Source organism: Diabrotica undecimpunctata, chromosome 5, assembly GCF_040954645.1.
Source record: "Diabrotica undecimpunctata isolate CICGRU chromosome 5, icDiaUnde3, whole genome shotgun sequence".
Classification (NCBI taxonomy): Eukaryota; Metazoa; Arthropoda; class Insecta; order Coleoptera; family Chrysomelidae; genus Diabrotica; species Diabrotica undecimpunctata.
Genome location: NC_092807.1, coordinates 95,623,711 through 95,649,420, shown reverse-complemented (window position 1 = coordinate 95,649,420; position 25,710 = coordinate 95,623,711). Strand labels below are relative to the sequence as shown.

Here is a 25,710-nt window from a genome sequence, read left to right as displayed (position 1 = left end):
TTCTTCGCCATTCTTCATATAACTCTTTCAGTTACTTATTTCCCCTTCCCGTCCATAATCTATTCTTCATTTTATTCCCAAATATCCTAGTTAATATTTTCCTTTTGAACTATTTTTGCTAACTAATTTATTTATATATACACTAAATTGTTATTTCTTAATGTCATTTAAAATAATAAGTACTTGTTCCTCTACATTTCAAACAAAAATACTGGTTCCTCTTAGTAATGTGATACTCTTCTAGATGTAATAAAAATAAGCCAAACAACTTGTTTTTGGTTTAGGTTTTTGTATATAACGCCTTTCTTTTTAAATACGTTTGATTGATTTATTATTGTTGACAGTTGGATTTGTTTGCACTTGTTTTATTTGTATTTTAATAACACAAATGCTGAAGAGCCCCTTCCTAATTTAAATTTTGATTACCGGATCGTAAATCTAAATTTATAGTTGTCTTACAGTCAAATCATAGTAACAAAAATGCCGGTATATATTTGATATTTATTTTTTGTTAACACATGTTAGTTGATTTACATTTCAAACAATACTGTTTTCAAAAAGTATATAAATAAAGACTAAAATACTGGTTTCTCTTTGTAATGATATGGACCAATTCTATTAGTACTTTTAGGAATACATGAATAGAAAAAAAACATTAAAATGCATCAGTTATTTAAACCTGGTACTTGTTGTAGGCGTCTGCTGTTGACCGGTACACCTTTGCAGAACAATCTCATGGAATTGTGGTCCCTTATGCATTTTTTAATGCCGAATGTATTTCAGTCCCATAGGGAGTTCAAAGAATGGTTTTCGAATCCGGTAACGGGAATGATTGAAGGAAATTCTGAATACAACGAAAGTATTATCAAGAGACTGCACAAGGTAAGTTTCAATCAATAACAAACTTTATTCAAATACATGAGACCTACTCTGCAACATTTCTATATGTACAGTCATTACAATAATAAATTATAATATGTCAATAAATAATTATACAAATACACAATTTAAAAAAACTAGCAGTCTGTCGGATAATGTTTCAGGCATATATGAAGCACACCCTAAAATATTTTTTTATGACTTTTATGGAATCTTTCAGCAGGTTCTGTGGACAGCCAGGTATGTTTCATGGGTTCTGAAACATTTCAAGAACTGTTTTGAAGTTTGAATGGTACGTAAAAAAGACCTAAGAGCAGCTTAAATTGTTTATAGACTATCCGAGAAAGTTTTTAAAAATTGCTGAAAGACTCAAAGACTGAAAGAGTAATGTGGAAAGCTTTAAGGTAGTCTGGAATGTTTTTAGACTGTCCAACGATGTTTTTAGGGACTCTGAATGGCTGTATGACAGTTTGGAATATGGGACTTATATACAGTATAGTTAAAGTCCCTGAAAAGTTCTGATATATCCGAAAATGTTTAGGGACTGTCCTGTAATGTTTAATGGGAATCTGGAATACTTCAATACATCCTGAAAAGTTTATAGAATGTCTTAAGGGTGTATGAAGGACTTTGACAGTCTGAAATATTACCAAACTATTGTGTAATGTTTCAGGTTTCAGGGGGCTTTGAAGGACCTGTCAAAAGGAGGTATAATAACTTTGGATTGTAAAGTGATTGTAAAAAGTACAGCTTTAAGTACCTACGATCACTATTACAGAGTAATTGGGAAATAGATACAAATGCGTGTAGTAGAATTAGCGTCGGATGGATGAAGTAGAAGAAAGATTAGTGGTGCTTTATGTGAGAGAAAGATTCCAGTGAAAACGAAGGGGAAATTCTATAGTTATTGATATTGCATTGGTCATCGGGACCCTAAGTTTGTGAATTTGTCTACCATTTCAAAGCTAGAGTTGGTTAGAGTGAATTGGTGACCAAAGTTTCTGGCTCTGTTAGGTATTGTTGCCATCATTTTGGTTTTTTCCCGTTTATTTTGGGTTAAAAAATAAATGAGGTAAATAACAAACCATCCTCAATTCAAATTAATACAAATCAAATTTATGATATATATTGGATATGGATAGCTCCAGAGATGTTTTTGAAGTTATACTTCTATACGCACGGTCGGCGTTGGAAATTTGCATGAGAGTGAATCTGTGAAACCATTACATATGTAAGATAATGAGTAAGAGAGAGACAGAAGATATATTTTCTCTCTCTTCCTCTCTCGAGAATAAAAATGTTCCTTTTGTATATATATTTAATATTATATATTATATATATATATATCTATATTATATATATATATATATATATATATATATATAATATAATATGTATTAATATTATTATTTAGGTGATATGTTTTGTATTATTTAAAATTAAACGTTTATAATTATTTTAGGCTTAATTATTTGTATTTCAAAATAATCACTGTTTTACCGAGAACTGTCAATTTTGAAATCCGTTAGTGGCATGTCTAATTGGCAAATATTTTACGTGTTTGGTTCATACGCTGGTGGTTGTGAGTTCGAATCCCAATTATGAATTTCCTTTTTTATTTTTGAAATATTTAAAAACCTCACGTTAATCTTATTAAATATATGTAATATAAGCAAAAAACATAAATTTTAAAATAAAAGGAAAATTTACAACATAATCCGAGTTGTTGGTTTTTTATTTTTATCTTCGTAAAGTAAGTTATATGTATATTGGCAGTTTTAAATATTTATGAATATTACATTTTAATTTTTATATTGTATTATTATATTGAATTATGTTGCAGTGTATTTATTGTATTGTAATTTTTATATTAATAACAAAATAAACAACGAATTTTACTGCAGAGTATGTGTAAATTTTTTTTTGCATTCAACTCCTTTTATACATATATAAAAATAAAAATATATATTTTCATTAAAATATTGATACAATCCTTCATTTACTATACTCCTATTACAGGTCAAATGTTTATATACAGCAAACGATGCACCATATACCTATATTATATAACTAATTCTTTTTCTCTTTCTGCTCGCTCTTGCCTATAGCATTACATATGTAATGATTGTGCAGATTGACTCCTATATAAACTTTTAAGGGCGAACGCGTATATAGAAGTATACCTTCTACCGGCAGTCACACTGGACAGCCACACCCGTTTTTTTTTCTAAAATGATACTAAATGATAAAAAACCAACGTGATATTTATTACAGTATCTTTTTTATGATGATAATTTACCATTTTTGATGGTAAGAGATCCATTCAACTCGAACCTCATAATGATATTATCGAGGCATTTGTCTGATTAATCAACTAAAGCATAATACATTGTTTACAGTATAGACTTTGTACTTACCAAAAAAACTTTTTTTCAGGTATTAAGGCCGTTTCTTCTAAGGCGATTGAAAAGCGAAGTGGAAAAACAAATGCCAAAAAAGTACGAACATGTGGTCATGTGTAGGTTATCTAAGCGACAGAGGTATTTGTATGATGACTACATGTCCCGAGCAAAGTAAGTCTTAAAACAAAAAATGTTTGTTAAAAAAAATTTAATTTTCTTCGTTTCTTCTTTCTTTTAGAACGAGGGAAACTTTATCTACCGGAAATCTGTTAAGCGTTATAAATGTGCTAATGCAACTGAGGAAAGTGTGTAATCATCCGAATCTGTTTGAAATTAGACCAACGACGTCGCCTTTTCAGTGTGACAACATCCGGCTCCATATTCCATCCATTGTATATTCAGCTTTAGATTATGATCTTGATAAGGTAGGTACATTTAAATACACATTATAGTAATAATTTCATAGCTTTTGTTATCTATATGTTCTGTGTGAATTTGTTTACATTAACGTATAACATATTTATGATACATAACAGACTTTTTGACAAAATATGTGTATGTGTGTGTGTGTGTGTGTGTGTGTGTGTGTGTGTGTGTGTGTTTGTTCATTATTGGCTTCGGATTCTCTATCCATTCGCCATCTTACCTTTATGGAATTATTTTGTATTTTTTGTTTGGAAGCTCTAAAGGAGTGCTCCTTGCTTTCTTCTCGTTTGCTATACAATCATAGTCCTGCTCTAATTTTACAAAGAAATATTTTCTATATATCTAATTTTACAATTATACATTAGATTTTTATTTCTCTTATAACATATTCAGCTTGTTTTGAATGATTTCCTTTTGTTGTGTGTGTGTTTTTTTTTTTACGATGACAAGTGGAACCCAGGTAGAGCTTTGCACGAAGGTAAAAAGAAAAAAAAACAGGTTATCAACTTAATCTAATACATAAAATATGTTTATACAAAATTTGATAAATATTACAATCTTCTGAACTTAATAATTGGGTTAGGTTATATGGTTTGGTGATTTTGGGTATTTTGGGTATTTCTTCACTTAATACTTTTACTTCATTACTTATTTTAGAACAGCCTAATATCATGTGCTCTGTTGCACCTTCTTCTCCGCATGGCAATTAGGAGAATCACTTAATTTTATTTTATATTTAGACTGCGGAGTTAAAACATGGTTGAACCTTAATCTGCACAATACAGAGAAAAATCGCTTGCTTCCCGACAGTCTTGAGAACCAAGATTGGCTAGTAGGCTCGGTAACTATGTTTTTATAAAATTTTCATTTTTGACTGCTTCTTTACATTTCTCTCCATTCTGTTAGTAATATGGGCTTTACGTGGCAAGCAATTTCATTGCGAGGACCTTTATACCTTAAATATTCTCCTGTTCTACTTCCTATTTTATCTTCTTCGTCTACTTCTTCATTTTCTTTTATTCCACAATGCCCTTTAATCCAAACAAGTGATACATTAATTTTTTGAGACTGTAGTTCATGAAGTTTTTTAAGTTATATAGAAGTTTTGGGGAACCTAACGTTGTACAATGTATTAAATTAGCACGCCTTCGATGGATAGGACATGTAATTAGGTGAGATGAAGATGCAACGATCAGAAAAATTTTCGACTGAAGAGGACCAGTGGGGATACCAAAACTTAGGTATCAAGATAACATAGAGGATGATCTAAAATCCATTGGAGTAAAAGCATGGAGAAGAGTTGCCAGAGACAGGGGCGAATGGAAGATTGTTCTGAAGAAGGCTTTGGCTCATAACGAGCTGTAATGCCACTGATGATGATGATGATGATGAGTTCATGAAGTTTAGTAATTATTACAATCAGTTTTAGATTGTAGTATTTAAATAGTTGCGCAGTGGGCGCTCGACCATACTGTACCAATTGTCTATACAGAGAAGTCCATCCTGATTTTGCAGTAACAAAAGGCTCTCATCAGTACACACAGGTGTAAAAGGATAAAAGGACATTTTGAAATTCTGCCCTTGATGTGCAATTCAGAAAGATCGTCAAAATATTAATCCATAGCTCCATATTCATTGGACTTTTTTCGCTTTCGGTCAAAAAATTGTTATGATTTGATAATAGATAAAAGGTAGCATATATGGACAAATTACAATTTTTGCAAACCAAACTATATGAAGAGATTTGTTTATGATTGTTTTGAGTCTCTAGCGAAATAGCACTTTTATATACATATGACGTATTCAAACTTTTCTCATGGCTCTCTTATTGTTATATAAACTTATTCTTCTCTTAGACTGATACTATTAATTAAATAAATTAAAATGAATTAAATGTTTGTTAACCTTTTCTGGACAGTTTCTAATGTCAAACAATTATAGTTGCCTTCTTTTTTGCCGTGAAAACATTAACTTATTTATAGAAGGAAATAAACAAATTATCTTAGTTTTAAATGCATGGACGATCAGTTAACAGTTCTAAAGCTGTCTAACTTTTGCATCTATGCTATAAAAACGCAGTGGCCAGCATGTTTTCAATTTACCTTATTGAAAACTATCTAGAACCTTGCAACATTAATTTTACTATGATATGTTATGATATGTAAGTATATTAAAACCGTTATTGACACCAAAATAAAATCAGTATCCGTATTAAATTTGTTCTATTTCTATTCTATTTTAATATTCCTGCTGTTTTGACCTAAATTGAGCTCATATCTTGATTCCACCAATATGGTTTTTTTTTGTCCGATCTTTTCATATCGCCCTAGTGCTTCTAGGGCAGCGGCTTGTATACATTCTTTGATGGTTTTGTATAACTGATTAACATTCCTGGTATTATCTTCCGTTTTAATTATTTTTTGTTCCAGTCTACGTTTATATAGGTTTCTAATACTTTCTTGGTGTAAACTATTCAAATTGTATCGTACTTCTTGTACTTGCTCCTTTGTATGGTTATCTTGCGGCGTTTTCTGTTCTCTTTTATGTGGAAATGAAATATCTGAACGTAGGAGGTAGTGGTCACTGCCGCAAGTGTCTTTTAGGAGAAGGTAGTGTCTTTTCAAGACACTTGTATAATTTTTGGAATTGATTTCCTTATGTTCCTTCTATTTCGCAAGTGAGTGTTTTCTGCATGCATTCAGTTGTAGAAGCAGTTTCATTTGGTTAAAAATAAACGGCTGTTCGGACAGTATCAATAAAAAGAATTTTGTTTTAAATCAATGTTAACAAATTGTTTGATAAATTTTGTTGGTATTGAACGTTGAAAGTTATCGTTAGTGAATGTTTCATGAAGATTCCCATAAAATATTTCTAACTATATATATACTTTATATTCAATTTTAGCTACACTTAATTAAACAAAAATGTCTTAATATCTGATAAAAATATATAAATCAGATAAACATTTTCAGCACGTGAACCTACAAGCTTTAAATCTTGTACTAATCATGCAAGAAATCCACTTTGGCTCGTACCAGTGTTACCGGATGAGACAATCAAGAAATTCCAAGAAAATTTTTGAAATGGAAACGAATTCTTGCAAAAATCCACCACCTTGTCCACCGTGTAAGTTAGCCATGCGAGTTCTACCAAACAAACCTTCAACCGACGAAAAGAGCGAGAAGAGAGAAGGGCAACCTTTAAGTCAGCCGCCTCCGTTGCAAGTTAAAGGGATCAGCCAGCCAAACATGAAAATGAAAGTATCTGGAGTACAATTTGTTCCACAGAGCATTCTTAAATGTAAGTAGTCATTTTTATTAAATATTTTCAACTGGTCATCTTCTAACAAGTATTATGTGGTAATTCCACTTAATTTACTTTACCATAGAGAAATAGAAAATTGCCAATAAGCACGTACACTTAGCACATACCTAAATATGTCACTCTATTTAAATTGCATAGCATTATCATCATCACTGCATTCGTCATTTCCCAAATAAATTATAACGGGCTGACAGACTATTGTTTCTTCTATTTTGTTTTGTGCCAGTCTCCAGTCAATTTTAACGGTTTACATCAACCCTCTCAATTTTGATTATATGTGAATGCTTGTTACGTTGCCTATCCATTATCATGATTTTTGTCTTTGATATGTTAACTCCAGACCAAATCTTTTAATCTCATTTCCAACCATCCATAGAGATCGACCAGGTCTTCCTGGCTATTGGCAGAGGGGGCTATATTATCCGCAAAGATTGTTTATTTTTTGGCCATTTATGGAGATGCCTTGTTCCCATCCTTCAAGCGCTTTCCTCATATGTTCTCCGTATATATTAAATAGTTGTGGAGATTCCAAAAACATTCTCCACATAGAACTTGTACGCCACAGGAGACAAAATACACTCCTGTCGTATCCCTCTTGAAATTTTGAGTCCCTGATGTTAATAATTGTAAACTAGTGAATGGCATATAGTGTAATATCTTATTCCGAATTAACTTTCAGCAATTCCAGTAGTGAACATATCACAAGGTGCTACAGGTCAAATCGGAGCGCCTGTTAGTGTGACCTCGGTGTTAAAACCGCAAGACAAAATATCTGCTAGTTTTGCACAGCTAGTTCAAACTTCCACTGGTAAACACTTGTTGCTAACGTCGAATCCGAACATTACTACGAGCCCAGTGACGACTACAACACCAGGTAATTATTGGATTAAATATTTTGCGATCAATTAATGCTTTTTAATGTTTTTAATCCTTTCTATGTATTGCAAATATATTAACGTAAGTTAAGTTAATAAATTCTAATAGTAGAAAGAAGAACGAACTGTGCTTCTTTAGGCAGTCGAATACCTTCCTTGTATTCGTACTGTAAAAAAATCACAAACATTTTTACCAAACATGCTGAGTTGATTCGCAAAAGTCAGTCTATCGGTGATTTCATGCTGTCCGTTTCTTAGAGCTACTATAGAAATATTGTTATTAATTACAATGTTGTCTCACATTCAACTTCAAAATAACTCAAATTCGCGGTTCAACTCAGCTTTGTCTTATAGTACTAACATAATAAAAGTATAATCAGCGGTTTTTATTTCCAGGTGGACAAAAATTGACCTTCTTATCGAAGCAGCCCGTTTCTACGATTGGTAATGCAGGCCACGCTGTAACGAAAGCTTATGTCAAATTTCAGTTAACGTCCGTTACGACAGCGTCAACTTTCACAACAGTTACGACAGCCGTAAGTAATATATTAACATCTTAAATGAAATTTCATGTTGAGTTTCCTTTTTCCGATGTGCTCGCAAAATATGTACCAAAAATTATATCTGTAATTATTATTATTTCGTCATTTTTCAAGAATTTATTGTAGATGTACGAAGTGAAATAGAAAAATCTAACGAGGCAATTTTGATAACGTTGTTTGTTCTTCATGTGGAGATTAATGCTTTTCGTGACAGTTTATTATCATCATCATCATCAATCAGCCCTGAGTTGTCCATTGTTGAACATAGACATCCTCTAGACTTTTCCATCTGCTTCTGTTCTGCGCCTCTGCTATCCAATTGGTCACGATTCTTTTGAGGTCGTCGGTCCATCGCGTTGGGGGTCTTCCTCGGCTTCGCTTGTCAGCCCGTGGTCTCCACTCAAGCAATTTTTTTGTCCAACTGTCGTCTTTCATTCTTGCAACATGTCCTGTCCATCTCCATTTCCATTTGAAATGGTGACAGTTTATACTTTATTGCAAATAAAAACTACTGTGACAATATAAATGCATGCCTTGTTGAAGTACTTTCTTAGATTCTGTCACTAAGATATTTTACTTTATCTTTGCCTATACCTTGATTGTTTATTCCGTTTGTTTTATAATTTTTTTGTGCGGTATTTGTTCGTTTTTTTTTAATGTTAAAACACTTCTATCCCTCGACCGACATGCTATATTCTCCCACTGAAACAATGTGCTGAAAACCTTACTCTATAAGTGGCAGTATAGACCTGGACAACTACAGAACCGTGTTTATTTATTTGTACAAACTGTTCACTAGAGTTAATATAAGACTCTTAAAACAAGTTAGGTTTCTACCAACCACGAGAAGCAGATGGATTTCATACAATATACAGAACATTCGACCAATTGCAATTTCTGACTATCCCTATCATTAATTACTCAATGTTCACTTGTGTATGAATGTTGCCCTCAAAAGTGTGAGGAGATCATATCAAAAGTGTATCGAAAGTGTGAGTAGATTTATTTATTATAAATAAAAATAACGGTTTAATGCCACTAAAAAGCCATTGGTTTATTTAATAATGGTTTAAGAGCTTCCTTGATAGCATTCCGAATCTGATTCACTGATCCCAATTAGATCCTATTCGCCCATCTCTAGCTTTCAAATTTTTAAATAGTCGACGTCGATTGCTTTAAATAATCAAATGATTAAATAAACTGTTGAAACTAATTTTCATTCTCTTTTTTAGAACTCCAATACGATATCTGTAGCTAAAAGTGAAGATAATAAAGGAATGCGAATGTCTGTTGGGAATGATTATATAGGTAAACTTTATTCTAAACAAAATAGCCTGGACGTGCGATGGAACAGTGACGACAAAAATTTAGGGTTAACAGTAAGTAATATGGTCTATTCTTAATTTTTACAAAACTATAAATTGACTTTTTGTAGAATGAAGATGATCCCAAAGGTGAACGAAAAAAGAGACTTTCCCTCATGTCACGCATCAACAAGATTCGTTGCTCAGCTCTTCCACTGTACGGTCGAGATTTCCAAGAAGCCGTCAAAATATACACGCCTAACAAGCTGGGTGTTTGGAACGGGGGTCATATCCACTGCTTGAACACGTTGTACAATAAGGATGCCAGGAATGAAACGACAGATTGTCTCAAAGACGCGTTGTTTAATCCAGAGAGACGATTGGAAGGTCTAAAAGATACTTTTGATCGATTTATATTCTATGTACCTTCCGTGAAAGTAGCGGAACCCGAACTGCAAGTGTGGCATCCTCCGCCAAGTAAATATTGGGGCCAAAAACACGATAAACAACTTATACAGGTAAATATGAAGTTTTTCAATTTTCACATAAAAATTTATTGATATTCATATCAATTCGTACAGATCTTTGTAAATATCTTCGGGAATGTTGGTATTCATATTTTTTTTTGTTGGTCTGTTCAAAAGAAATTTTTTAATCAATTTAAACCAACTTTTTGATAAGCTTAGGGACTTAAAATTTTGAAACGTAGGTCAAATATTGCATTAACTAAATTTATCCTTGGATGTTTCAATAATACATATAAGGGTGTACTCGTACCAATGTGTAACCTTTTTTATTTTGATGTAGCTAGAAAGGTCACCAATTGATATAATGCCAGCAGCAGCTAGAGGGTTGGTGGAGAGCGTGTCATGGGTTCGAGACAAGCTTTTGGAATTGGTATTTGGTTAGATAGATAGCTAGATAAGATAGAATTACCACAGACAAAAAGAAACAGGGCGCTACTTAACTTTTTGTAAATAAAAGGAGAAAGTTAAGAAACCTTAGATCTTTAACAACAAGTTACAATTGTTGATTAAATGTTGCCAACACATTCTATAAATAAATAACAAATATGTTTGGTGGAAATATTCCACACACTTATACTTACTTACAGAGATTGATCTTTCTTTCTCGTCAAAATATATCTATCAAATTAATTACTATTTAAATGGGAATAAGCCACAATTAAAGGTTAAAATACGTTTATTAAAAATAGTAATTGTTTAAATTTAATATTTAATCAGGGGACTTGTTGGTAGTAGAATAAATAAATACATCAGTTTAAAGAAAACCAATTTATTTCAACAAATGGTTGAAATACATCATCATCATCATCATCAATGGCGCTACAACTCTTCGTGAGTCTTTGTCGCGTTTATTATTGCCTTCCATGTTTGTCGGTCCTGTGCAAGTAATTCCCATTGCCGCACTCCCATTTTCTCTAGATCTTTTTTTCATTGCATCTTTCCACCTTTTTCTAGGCCGCCCTACAGACCTTCTTCCCTCTGGCCTTTCCCAGAACACATTATTTATAAGGCGATTGTCGTTACTGCGTATCACATGCCCTGCCCATCTGAGTCTATTGGCCTTTATATATCTGACTAGATTTTCTTTTCCGAATAGGGACTCTAGCTCGTTATTGTATCTGCCCCTCCATTCGTTTGTCACGCTGTCTCTGCAAGGGCCATATATCATTCGAAGAATTTTACGTTCCCACATCAGCAATTTATTTATTTCTCTTTTTGTTAGCGTCCATGTTTCGCTTCCATACGCGACTGCTGGTCGTATTATGGTCTTATATATCCGGATTTTTTTATCTCGTGAAAGAAGTTTTGACTTCATTAGATGTTGGATTGCAAAGAAAGATCTGTTTCCTGCCATTATCCTCGTTTCAACTTCTCGCTCTAATGTGTTGTCATTTGTGATTGTTGCTCCTAGATATTTAAATTCTTTAACCACTTGGAAGTTGTGATCATTTATAGTAAGGGTTTGCCTTATTCGCCGTCGTTCTTGTTCTGAGACGACCATGTATTTTGTTTTGTCTTCATTTATTTTTAGACCGATGTTTAATGCAGCTTCTTCAAAGCTCGAGAAAATATCCTTAATTTCTAATGTTGATTGTGCTACTGCGTCTACGTCATCGGCAAAGGCGAGTATGATTTTTGCTCCTCGAGCAGTTATGTCTGGTTTGATTTTTGGATATATTTTTCGCATGACATATTCTAAGGCCAGGTTAAACAACAACGGGGACAACGGATCTCCCTGTCTCAGTCCAGAATTTACGCAGAAAATATTTGATATTTTTCCCCCTATTCTAACTTGTGCAAAAGACTTACTTACACACATTTGTGTTACCACAGCTAGTTTCTTGGGTACGCCGAGCACGATCATTGCCTTCCATAATGTTGCACGATTAATTGAATCATAAGCCTGTTTGAAGTCTATAAAAATCTGATGCACGTCGTGATTATATTCCCAATACTTTTCAAGCATTTGTCTTATTGTAAATATTTGATTAATAGTCGATTTGCCAGGCCTGAAACCACACTGGTAATCACCAACTATTTCATCGGCGTATGGTACTAATCTTTTTAATAATATCGAAGCCAATATTTTATATGTAGTGTTGATTAGTGAGATTCCTCTGTAATTCATGCATGATTCCTTTTTTCATTTCTTGTGTATTGTATACAATACACAAGATACATAATACTACCACACCATTCTTTCGGCATTATTTCTCGTTGCCAGGTCATTTCTATTAATTGATGGATTTTACTTATGAGTTCATGACCGCCTGTTTTAATTAGCTCGGCATCAATATTGTCCAGACCAGGGGATTTATCGTTTTTAAGCGTTTTTATGGCATGCGTAATTTCTTCCATGCTTGGTGGGGGTATTTCTAATTCGACCGTTTGATACTCATGTTCTCCATTGTTTCCACCATTTTCATTGTTTTCATCAGTGAAATTTTGGATATTTAGGAGTTGAAATACATGTAAAAATAAAACAGAAGAATAGACTTTTATAATTCTCCTACATACAATTACATGCAAACTTGAAAAGTATCTTAGTTGATCAGTAAATGAAGAAAGATAATATGACTCCAGTAAACTAAAATTTTTGTAACCTTATTCATTAATTACTATGGTAATTAATAGCAGTTAAACAGGTGACAAAGATATGTTCTTGAATTTGCTGAAGTTCCAGCAATTCTCAAGATTTTCAAATGTAATATATAAGATAACTTACAGTAGTTGGTCAGCTGCCTCTTGAAAATTCACTGACTCTACCCTGTAGTACTATTAAACTGTATTAGTATTACTAAGAATAAAGCCGAACTTATCTTAGCGATTGATATAATATTATTTTAACTATATATTTTTTATTAGAAATAATTATACAAAGATTATATTCTCATACATGAGAGATGTTATGAATTTGTGACATTGATTTGAAATAATTGTGACATATCATAAATAGATGGAACTTCTTCTCCCACCCGGTTTCGTTTTAATAGTTTTACATTCTGGCAATTGTATACAAGTTTGAACATTAAACTATTTTCTTTCCAGAAACTATTCCTAAAACCTGCAACACCTCTTCATAGTATAGCATCTGCAATGGTAACCCAGTTTCCAGATCCTAGGCTTATTCAATATGACTGTGGAAAGTTACAAACTTTGGATATACTATTGAGGAAATTAAAATTGGAAGGTCATCGAGTATTGATCTTCACGCAAATGACGAAAATGTTGGATGTACTAGAGGCATTTTTGAATTACCATGGTCATATCTATCTTCGGTTAGATGGTACCACAAAAGTTGATCAAAGACAAGTAAGTATTATCTAGCTACATTTACCTAAAACAATGTCAATTGTACTTAAAACGTAGGATGTATCTATCTAGAATTGCTATTAAAGGCAGGATTCCTATATTCCTTACCGGATTTTACTTAAATATAGTATCTTTTGATAGGGTTTATTCAAGTAAAATCATTACTCATCTAACATTTTTCATTTCCTACTTTTTAGATCTGTTGTAACGATTCACTCGTTGGTTCCTTGGCGTAAATAAATAACACAACTTCTATGCAAAATTTAATACATTCGACATTATCGTCTTGTTCTGGAGCCAACTTTCTACTAGATTCCACAGTTTCTTTAACAATTTATTTGATTTCACAATACTCATATTTATTCGTAAAAACCTCTCCGTTTGATCATTTTATTCCATAGAGGATGAGTTTGAGGTCTGCAAGTCGCTGGAAGTGAGATCTGAAGAAGATATAGAAGATATCTGAAAAAGAAATAAAACATCGTTTTTTAACAAAAGTGCAATACCAACCAATAAATACAAAAATACCATTTACCATCAGTCGCAATACTTTGACAAAACTGTCAAAATTTAGTAAATAAATATCACAACTATCGACAACAAATATAACAAAACAAATTAATGAATTTCACAATCTTCCTATTTCAAGAATAAATTAGATGGAGAATACAAATTTTAACTTAAAAATACAACTTGACTGGTTTGTTTTCCTATCCAATCGCACCAATTCTGTTTTGTCCCGATAGATTAAAGTTTAGTTTCTATGTAAACTACTACTTTGTAAGAAATACTCTTACAATTTTATTAATTAAAAATACATGACATGGATAATGATACGAATTATTTAAAAAACCAACCAAAAATAACTCACTTCCTAAGGACTCTACTCTGTAGACTTTTGTCATTGGTAATTTTATTATTTTCCAATTATTTCTTTTTGGTAGATACGTGCAAATATTTCCTGTTTTACTCAAATCTCACACAATTTTAATATGCGTATTTATCACTATGCAAAATATGTATAATTAATAGCCTAACATTTTTTTTAGGTGTTGATGGAGAGGTTCAACGGTGATAAACGTATTTTCGCTTTTATTTTGTCCACGCGTTCCGGGGGCGTGGGTGTAAATTTAACCGGAGCGGATACTGTGATATTTTATGATTCCGATTGGAATCCAACTATGGACGCGCAAGCGCAAGATCGTTGTCACCGAATCGGTCAAACGAGAGACGTACATATTTACAGGCTAGTTAGTGAGCGAACTATAGAAGAGAATATATTGAAGAAAGCCAATCAGAAACGGTTGCTTGGAGATCTGGCTATCGAAGGTGGTAATTTCACAACGGCGTACTTCAAGAGTGTAAGTATATACAAAGAACTCTTCTATAAATCATTATTTGACATATTTTTTCGTCCAATATTTTCTACAAATAATTTTCACTATCATCAGTTTTGTTCAATTTTGTTTGTGTTTTGTTTTTTTTATGCTTTTTGGATAATTTTTTACGATCAAATAGTCACACGAGACTAAATCAGAGGAAGGAGTACAGTGGATGAATAAATTTTTTCGAACAAACCAGTGCGTTTCTTCCTCAAGTCAGCATTAAAGCATTTTAATAGAACCGCATAGTCAAAATTTGATTGATTTTTGCTTAAACAGCATCCAGTTCGGCTTTGATTTCTTTATTGCTTGTATATTTCAAGTGAAGTTTTTAATTAGCTTCAACAAATACTTAAATATACATTTAATTATTTGTCGAAATACTTAAATTTATAAGAATTTATTATTCATCATGGTCAAAAGTCTATCAGAAACACGAATTATTGCCACATTTATGCTGTTAATTTTCCCTTTCAGTATCTGCTACATATTATAGTATTAATATAATATTCACCAGTATATTTTATAAAAAAAAGTGAATAGACGAAAATACTTGCTTGTTCCTACCTCTAACTTATGATCTTACTAATGACCATTTATGATACCTTGCAAACTCATTTCAAGGAAACTAGAATATTTCTATGGTCGCAAAATAACAGACAAACTAAACAAGTTTTTTCGTTATCTCGTTTGAGTCAAGTCAATATATTATGATGACTTAAAACTAATCTAACTGTTGTTTTTGCTTGAAATTTTGACTCACGTCAGACATATGACATATGTAAAAACCGACAGCAATTTTTTCTTAAGTAACGCCATCTATTGAAGACAAGATTAAGTTAAATCACTCTCACATTGAAACCTCGGAAACCTTTTGGATGGTGCTAGAAAGGTCACCATTGGAGACCCTGCGAATGACAGCTAGATGGTTAGTGGAGATCGAGTCAGGGGTTCGATTAGCTTTTGGAACCAGGAATTTATCCAACAGAAGAAATAATAAAGATAAGACAAAATAAGATAGATTAGAAAAGACAGAGAAATAGATAACAAGAGAGATCTGTAAAATTACTGAAGGTAAGAAAAGATAAGAAAAAGCGCGCCACTTAACTTTTTGGGGTTACAAGGGGAAAATTAAGAAACCTTAGAACCGAAAATAGATAAGGAGAGATAATTAGGTTCTGGGAGCAAATACAAGAAAAGACATTAACAGTCAATGATTAAATAAAGGTGGCCAACCCACTACATAAACAAATAACAAATAATATGTTCGATGGAATTCGTCCACTTACTTACCTACAAACATATACAGCCTGATCTTTCTCCTGATATCGTGATAGTTAAATATTTTTATTAGTAAATATTCAGAGATGCTCTATTATCAGGAAACTTATTAGGAGTAGATAAATAAAATTCAGTAGATAAATAAAACAAAATATGTTCAATAACTGAATCACCAAACAAGTGAATTCCAAAAACAAGAAATACAAATAAATCTACCGTAACATGTAAAAAAAATGCGAAATCTTTCAATATAATAGACATAGACACATGCACATATAAATAAAATATCTCATTAAGGAGACCTTTGTTTTAAAAAAATTACAAAAGAGTGGATCATATAAATATCTCTCCTTAATGTTTTAGGCTTATCTCGAGATAATTGGCTTTAAAAGTAATAATTTATAGGAAGTACAAAATAATACTAAATTAATTTACAATAAAGTTGCAGAAGTACAGAGACAAAATTATCAAAATCAGTTTTACCAAAAATTAAAATAAGGACCAACCCGCACTTCACGGTTCACAAGAAGCTACTCGAACACCTTTTATTTAAATAATGAATAATTAATATTTGTTAATGAAAAGATATGAAAGTTGATGTGTGATGAAATCGTTGTTCTTTAGAGGAATTGATTGCATCGGTAGTTAGTTTTAACCACAGATCAGGAAAATTTTGTCGAAAATAGCCCGTAGATTACTCTACTTTGGAGATAATTGGAGCTAATATCAATAGTAACACCACTTACAGTAACTCTAGATGACGTTGCCCCTTTTAAATCGCACTGAATTTAAACTGTACTCAATTTTAGTATCAAACACTGAAGTTAATTTATAATGTATATTTGATCTATTCTGGTGTTAGATCAAACTACTTGAGATACAATAGAAGTTTATTATACACTTAGAAGTTTATTATACAGGTAAATTCACAGAGAAAGAAATACGTCCAAACTCTTAGACGGCGCAACCAAAAGTCAGTCTAATCTCTTACAACTACCCAACGAAAAGTGATCCTCTTTTTTTTTAATTGGACAAACTATCCACTAGAGTAGAATAATCTCTACTTAAAGAATTCCCTATTAACAAGAACCGACTTTTCGGCGTAAACACTTAAACATACCGGAATTTTTTAAAAAGGGAAGCAAAAAGGCAAATAACTGTACCATTTTGAAGTAAAGTTATTTGTAAGAAGTTTAACAAATTTTATTACTCTCTTCCTAGCGCTATAAAAAAAGGGTCTAAATGTTCTTTGTTCCCAAAAAAATGGCGATTGCTCTCAAATTTCTAATAAAGCAGCCATCAAGTAATCTGCATGCTTCCGTACTTCTTTTAAGAAATAAAAAAGCTGAAAGATATGGAAGAATTATAGATAGTCTATAAAGATCCCAAATCTAAAGTACTATTACCTTTTCATAAAGGACTATATATGGACCTCTCATTCGTTTCGGCGAGGTGCAAAAGGGAGATTTTTGGATACGACCATTGGCGTAGCTGCAGTAATTGCAAAAGGTTTTTAAAATTAATCTTAAAATAATATATAATAATTAGTTACTAATCTAATTATAAAAAAATGTTACAACGTTTAAGAAATTGCTTAATATCTTATTTATAATGCATAGACGATCAGTTGACAGTTTATTATGACTGTTGAACTTTTGCAACTATGCTAAATAATAGCAGTGGCCAGCATGTTTTCAATTTACCTTATTGAAAACTATCTAGAACCTTGCAACATTTAAATAAAAAAATTTTCGTACTTTTTAACATATCATCATCCAGCCTCAAGAGTCCACTGCTGAACATAGGCCTCTTCCTCATGTTTCCAACCCCGTCTATCTTGCGCCGCTCTCATCCACTTTTTATTGAGTCTTCTTAAATCGTCAGTCCATCTTGTAGGTGGTCGACCGATGCTTCTTTTGTCTTCCCTTGGCCTCCATTCCAATAACCTCTTTGTCCATCGCCCATCTGTCATTCTGGCTATGTGTCCTGCCCATCTCCATTTTAGTCTGGCTATCTTCTCGATGATGTCAGTCACTCCGATTCTTCTCCTGATGTCTTCGTTGGTTATTCTGTCTCGCAGAGTTATTCCTAACATGGACCGCTCCATTCTTTTCTGACTTTTTAACATAGTCTATGGGATATTTTTGACAAAGCATTTTATTATACTATACTACTAAATGCTGAGGCGAGCGTCACGGAACTAGCACGGGTAATGTCATAGAATAGCGGTTCTTCACATCGATTCACTACTCTCAATCAATTCGTCTCTAGTCGTTTATTATAAGCAGGTTTAAATTAAAAACTGCATCAAAATAATTAATAATAATGAATTAATTAATAATTAATACAATGTAGATATTAGAAGTAAAAAATTAAAAGAATATCTTTCAAAAGATTCGGTTCGCATTGATTGTCGAAAATTTATTGAATTTTAAAAATATTAGTGGTTTGTGATCTGTTGTGATAAGTTTTTGTTAAACTTTAAATTTTTTTTTTTCAGTCGACGATTCAGGACTTATTCAACATAGACCAAAACGAAGAAAATGCGTCTGCACGAATGTCAGAAGTTGTTGAACTAAAAAAAGAAAGAGAAAAAGCCCTCAGTACAGACCTGCCTCATTCTGTTGACGATAAAGCCACCGTTGGTGCTCTCGAAAACGCTTTGGCGGCATGCGAGGATGACCAAGACGTTCAAGCCGCAAAAACGGCCAAAGCGGAAGCCGTTGCAGATCTTGCTGAGTTTGATGAAAACATTCCTCTGGATGATCAAGAAAAAGAACCTGAGATCAGCAAGGCGGAACAGGAAATTAATAATATCATAGAAAAGGTAAGCAACTCAATTGTTTGTATTAATTTTATAAAAATTCCATTATTTTTTTCCTAAAGAAAACTAGAAACTCGTAATGTTACATTATGTCGATACAAAGCTTTTTGTGCATAGTATTTTTAAGATATTTACATTAAATCTTTTCACATCTATAAATTTTCTGCGAACCGATTATGCATTCTTCTTCTCTACCCCTGTGGGTATTGTCCTGTTCAACAATTGTATTCCATCCACTTCTGCCATTCCCCATTCTGGCGACTCTTTCTAAGGCGGCCTCCATTTGCTGAACTAATTATTTTTCAAATAATTTTAATAATAAACCACTACTAGCCAAAAAAATGTTTAAAATAGCATAAAAATTTAATGCAAGTAACGCACTGACATTATTATTAACCTTATATGCTACAACTTAAATCTCAGTTGCCATGACAACGATATTACTGTTTGACATTATTTGTGTCACACAAATTTCAGTGCTAGCATAAATTTATGCATAATATCTGCAACAATATTTACTTCAAATTATTTTAATAATCTTTTGTGTCATGGCTGCAAGATTAAGTTTGAGAGAAAAAATTGAAATTATACGTCTTTTGGGAGATAACGATAGAAGTGCCAGTGAAGTTTGTACAATATTTAATGACAGACATGTGGATCGTCCTAATATTAGCTGCGGTACAGTAAACAAAATAAATAGAATATTTAATGAATATGGTGCAGTATCAAAACTAATTTTAAAAAATAACCCGTTACAAAGAAGAAGAGGAAATGATCAAATCATTTTAGATCATTTCAGAAATAACCCTAATGCCAGTTTAAGGAATGCCAGTTTATATTTGAATGTGCCTCGAGAGAGTATTCTGCGATGCCTTAAGGTAAATAATATTAAACCTTTCAAACCAAAATTCTTACACACATTACAAGAAGGCGACGAAGCAAAACGTTTAGAATATTGTTTATGGGCCCAAAGGGAATATTTAAACAATATAAATTTTCTAAAAAAACGTGTTGTTTACTGACGAAGCCACTTTCACTACAAATGGAATAGTATCATCACAGAATTGTCGCTATTGGACAGCACATAATCCCCATTGGGTAATAAACTGTAAAAGCCAGTATTCTCAAAAAATCAATGTCTGTTGTGGTATACTGAACGAGCGAGTTATTGGTCCTTTCTTTTTTGAAGAAAACTTGAACTCACAGAACTTTTTAGAATTTTTAAACACCGACTTGTGGGATGCTATTCATGAGCTCCCAATTCCCAATTAATGAACGATTAAATTTGTATATTCAGTTAGATGGGTGTTCTGTTCATTACGCCAGAACCGTGAAGCAATGGCTAAATAAAAATTTTCCGAACCGTTGGATAGGCCGGGGTAGGTAGTCCGTTGATAGATTGGCCACCCAGATCTCACAATTTTAGACTTCTTTCTCTGGGGAGTTATCAAACAAAAAGTTTACCAAACCCGTGCAAGAGACGTAAACGAACTTCGTGCAAGAATTCGACAGGCATGTGCAGAAATTACTCCCCAACAACTAAGAAATGTAATTAGAAATATTCATAAACGCTACGACAAATGTATCCAATTAGATGGTGGATTGGTAGAGGCAACTAGGATTTAAACTAAAATTATGTTTCCATGTTTCTGTTAATACAGAGTGTTTTTTTTAACGTTAATACAGTGTTTTTTTCTTAGTGAGTTTTAAAATTTTAAGTTGTCATAAGTTTGTTATTAATAAATATATCTTAATGAAATTTTTGTCATAGCTATTTGAAGCCACTCTAAATCCAGTGGCGTAGAAATTTTTTTAATAAAAAAATCGCTAATACAAATTCTCCGTTTTCGACGAAGAAAAAGTATCGTAGAATGCCCTGAAAATTTAACTAAATATTTCATATTTTGTCCCGCAATAGACATTTTATTACATGACATTAAAAAAAAATTTGGTTAAAATCAGTTAACAACTTCAAATTTTATAGAGGTGTTTCCAATCTAAATGGGTCACACTGTGTAAGGTTTAACAAACTTCATTATATCTGGAAATTTCCTGACCACTTTCATCTTAAAACTTTTCAGGGCATTTTCGTCTTTTTTCAGCAGGGTCCATGTTTCACAACCAAAGGTCACAATGGGACTTATTAGTGTTTTGTACAATTGCATTTTAGAATTCTGCCTCAGTATTTTAGAAGTAAGGGGATATTAAGCAAATAAAACAACTTTGGATATTACTGTATGGAGCAAGAGGTTAAACAGTAGCGCTGAAAGGACATCTCATTGTCTTACACTGTTATTGATCTCAAAGTTGTCGAGTCTTCATGTTTTGTATTACTACAGCTGCTTTGGTGTCAGTGAGAGTAAGCTGTACCAATCTGACTAGTTTTATAGTGTTAAAGGCTGGTTTGAAATCAATAGACCGTTTATATCGATGTTGTATTCGGGACTGTTTTCTAACACTTCCTTAGCGTCTGTATGCACAATATGTACTACAGATTGTGTATTATAATAAGAATAATGTGCGGCACATTCTTGACGAAGGTTTTTTTATTTTTTGAAATTAGCTTGAGATTGTTTAATTTGTTTTTGTGAAGATGAGTTTTAAAAGAGTTTGTGTTACGTGACACGTTGGCGTTAACGGTGTTCACATCTTCACATATTAATAGCGTTATTTGCGATTTTCTAGAATTTATGTGTATAGTAGAACGTAAAATAATTATCCTAAAGAAAAAATTCAATTCGATATTGAAAATAATTTTTATGCTTATAAAACAATGCGGAAAATATCCAGATTGTCTTTGAAAAGTATTTAATCACATTTCGGTGCCACACTCGATTTTGAACAGGTTCATTTCTGGAACATGATTTTCACACTTGTTCATTAAGCTTCAATCACAATGACAGAATCAAATTTAAGCTGAAATAGAAATGAATATGTCTCACACATAGCCTCAAGATACAAGGAATGATCATAAGTTCTATGATTTTTTAACTCTGGCATCGTCGCAAGGGACCTCAGTGTTGTTAGCACCATTGTTTTGTGTAATTAGACCCAAGCTTTGTTGATTTGATGCCCAATTGCTTTCGAGGTCGTAAATTTTGTTTTTTTTTTGTAAGAGTTTTGCGAGTCTTATATTTCGGTTAGGATGTGCGAATATAGAGACCGCTGCTGTAACGACGTGGGGACTGGTTGCTCTCTCATGGCGCACCAGTTCAGTCTGCGTTTCTCGAGGTGTATATGTTGTCAAATGCAGTACTTTGAAGTGGATAATGTGAAATGATTTTTTGTCTATAAACCGTTTGTTAAAATTAATGCTGAAACTTTCTAAAATTGTATAAACTTGTTTACAATGCATAGACGATCAGTTAACAGTTCTATAGCTGTCTAACTTTTGCATCTGTGCTATAAAAACGCAGTGGCCAGCATGTTTTCGATTTACTTTATTGAAAACTATCTAGAACCTTGCAACATCTAAATCGAAAAACTTATTTTTTAGTGTAATACTTGTAATACTAATGGGACGAAATTTCTATATGTATAACCAATGAATATCTAGATTTTAACAACATTGCGTAGTTGTAGCATTAAACACAAAATAATTTTACTGTTTATAAAATAACCAGTTTATAAACTGTCTACTCATCAATATTTATTTCAAATAAATTGAAAAGATCTTTTAGCCAATTAAAAAAATAATTTGAAAATGGCTTACCCGCATGTGTCTTGTTTAGCGATTTCCTTTGCATATATCTTATCGTAAAATATTTTTAACTGGTCCAATATGGACATTTTGGCAAGCTTGTTACAAGATACTGATTAACCCATAAAATTACAAATTTCCATCGGGTAATGGGTATTTAAAAGATAATTATCTTATTAGTAATAATGAGTCTCTTGAAATACAGTAAACAAAAGATGCTAATACCTCAGCTTCAGAACTTGCACAAACTATACAATTTTCATAATCAATTTTTTTCCTTTGCTTTAAATTGTTTTTCTTTTGAACGTGTTGTCAAATGTTGGTGTTTGGTATGTCCCATACATTAGTTATTTAAAAAATTGTACACTTCATACTTTCTATATCTTATTAACAAAATAAAATTTTATTTTTGTAGTTAACACCTATAGAAAAATATGCCATGAATTTCATCGAGGCGACAGAATCTGCTTGGTCTGCAGAACAGCTTGCGGCTGCGGCAAGGGAGATTGAAGAACAGAAAAAGGAATGGGAGCAGAACCGCCTGGCGGCGATGCGAGAAGAAGAGGAACGTCGTGCCCGAGAGTTAGAAGAAGAAGGTGATATCATCACGTATTCAAGAGACGACGCCACCAACCAGGTTAGCTCAAAAAACAAAAAAATCAATAGGTATAATAGAATTTTAAGTAATAAAAGGGTTAGGCTCAAAAAAGATGGCGACGAAGATGTTGAGAAAAAGCTAAAGAGGATTAGGACGCGCAGGCTTTCACAAAAAAGCAAAGATGCAGAGGTCGAAGAATCGGAAGTGTGTGAATCACAAGAAGAATCTCAAATTAACGGAGGGGATACGGATAGTATTTCTGATAGCGAATCAAATTCTTCAACAGAATCTAAAGCTACTTTAAACCACGTTGATCCAAATTCACCTAGAACTAGGTCTAGGGGAACAGTAGCTATTAACCTTTGGACACTCGATGTCAGCCCGATTTTGCCTGGAGAAAAACCCATGAAAAAATACGGTGAGAACCACAGAAAAAATAAGAGGGTTAGATCTATGTCTGAAAACGACAACGATATAGATAAGGACGGTAAAAAGCGATTAAGGCGGAAATACCCCAGCAGTTTAGAAACGTCAGAAGAAGAAAACAGTAACCAGTCAGGCGAAAAATCTACTACGAAACCTGCCAAGGTAGCATCCAAAGGGAAAACTTGTAAAGTAATTTTAAGTAATATACTGAATGATAAACGTTTTAAAGTCAACTTGAATGAAGAAATCGAGATTTCAGTTAGCACACAAATCGATGAGACTTCCACCAGCTCGAACCAGAATCAGACCAAAGATTGTGAGTCTAGTCAACATGAAAGTCATAATTTAGATGAACAGAATGATTCCCTTGACAATACAGAAGTTACCTCATCTGAGCATAGTAAATTAGCTGGCTGTACTGAAATCGACAATATCGAAAGTAATAAACAAAGTAGTACACATGAAAATGAAGAATTAGACGAATCTATACTTGATGATAAATACGACGAAGATTTCGTTACAAACAAAAATGAAGACATAGATGAAAAAATGCTCCTTGAAGAAGATAGTCAGATAGAGCAGAAAGATGAAAAACCGAGTGATGACAATAATGTTTCAGATTTAGATCATGTACCTAAAGAAAATGATGATGAAGAAAAAATGGAAGTAACCGAAAATCTTGATGAAGAAGACATCGAGGAAAAAATAAATGATGATGAACACATCAACAACAAAGAAAATGATACTGAAACGAAAGAAAGTAATGATGAAGATATTAAAGAGAAAGGAGAAAAGAGAAAAGATAACGAGGAAGATAATAAAGACAATGAAGAAGACATCAAAACGAACGAAAATGATGAAATGATGAACGAAAACGAGGAAAACATCCAAAAGCCAGAAAATGATGAGGGGGATATTAAAAAGAAAGGAAATCATGACGAAGAAGTAGAAGAGAAAACCTTAGAAAATTCTTCCGAATCAGTTGACGAATTGGTAAATGAAATAAGTACGGGTAAATCTATAAATAAACAACACAGCGAAGGAAAAGAACATGAAAATGAAGAAGACATTGAAGAGAAAACGTTAGAACATTCCAACGAAATGGTAGATGAAGTAGTAAATGACACAAGTAGCAGTAAATTGATAAGCGATGACACAAGTCATATTGATGAACATATAAATAATTCAGAAAATTCCAAAATTCCACAAAAGGCAAGTGAAGAAATACAATCCCACAATAAGGGAGATCAAGATGTATCATCCCAGGATATAAAAGATGAAGAGGTACCATCTTACAATAAAGAAGATGAAAAGATGTCAGACAGGAAAGATGAACAATTATCTTCCCATGATAGGACAGACAAAGAGGTACCTGAACATAGGAAAGATGAAGACGTACCATCTGAACATCGAAAATATGAAGAACTACCGTCCCACAATAGAAAAAATGAAGTACTATCACAAACTATAAAAGATGAAGAGGCACAGTCCCACAACAGGAAAGATGAAAAGTCAGATGAATCGGATACAATTCCAAATGTAGCAGATATAGAAAATAGACTCAACAACAAAGTTCCTCATGTCGATAACGGTCATACCGAAACGATCAGAATGTCTAAATTGGTAACGTCTAATAGAAATGCCAATTTCAGGACTCCTGAACCGAGAAGAAACTTCAAAAAGTGTGGTAAAATTTCGAACAATCAGACTTTAGACAGTTGGGTGAAACGGTCGCCTGTTTCACCTGTCGAAGCTTCTAAAGTAAACGATAACTCAAAATATAAGAATGTTGGTTCGCCCGAGTTATAGGGAGATTCGACTGTGAAAAGAGGCGGAATTTAAAACTTGTGTACTAGTTGAATGTAATTATTTGATCATTTGGTATAATTATTGATCACTGTACGGTGC

At 32.9% G+C, this 25,710-nt stretch overlaps 1 protein-coding gene across 2 annotated transcripts in view; it reads left to right on the top strand.

The window, feature by feature from the left end:
* dom (domino helicase) overlaps positions 1–25,710 on the top strand; it is a 72,697-nt gene that overhangs the window by 21,626 nt on the left and 25,361 nt on the right. For both annotated transcript variants that reach the window (XM_072532274.1, XM_072532273.1), the window contains exons 5-16: positions 696–882; positions 3,316–3,452; positions 3,520–3,706; positions 6,680–7,007; positions 7,711–7,905; positions 8,303–8,442; positions 9,681–9,827; positions 9,884–10,270; positions 13,328–13,591; positions 14,641–14,952; positions 18,755–19,081; positions 23,194–23,415. In XM_072532274.1, the coding sequence (XP_072388375.1) occupies positions 696–882; positions 3,316–3,452; positions 3,520–3,706; positions 6,680–7,007; positions 7,711–7,905; positions 8,303–8,442; positions 9,681–9,827; positions 9,884–10,270; positions 13,328–13,591; positions 14,641–14,952; positions 18,755–19,081; positions 23,194–23,415 (2,833 nt within the window). The remainder of the gene's footprint in view (positions 1–695; positions 883–3,315; positions 3,453–3,519; positions 3,707–6,679; positions 7,008–7,710; positions 7,906–8,302; positions 8,443–9,680; positions 9,828–9,883; positions 10,271–13,327; positions 13,592–14,640; positions 14,953–18,754; positions 19,082–23,193; positions 23,416–25,710) is intronic.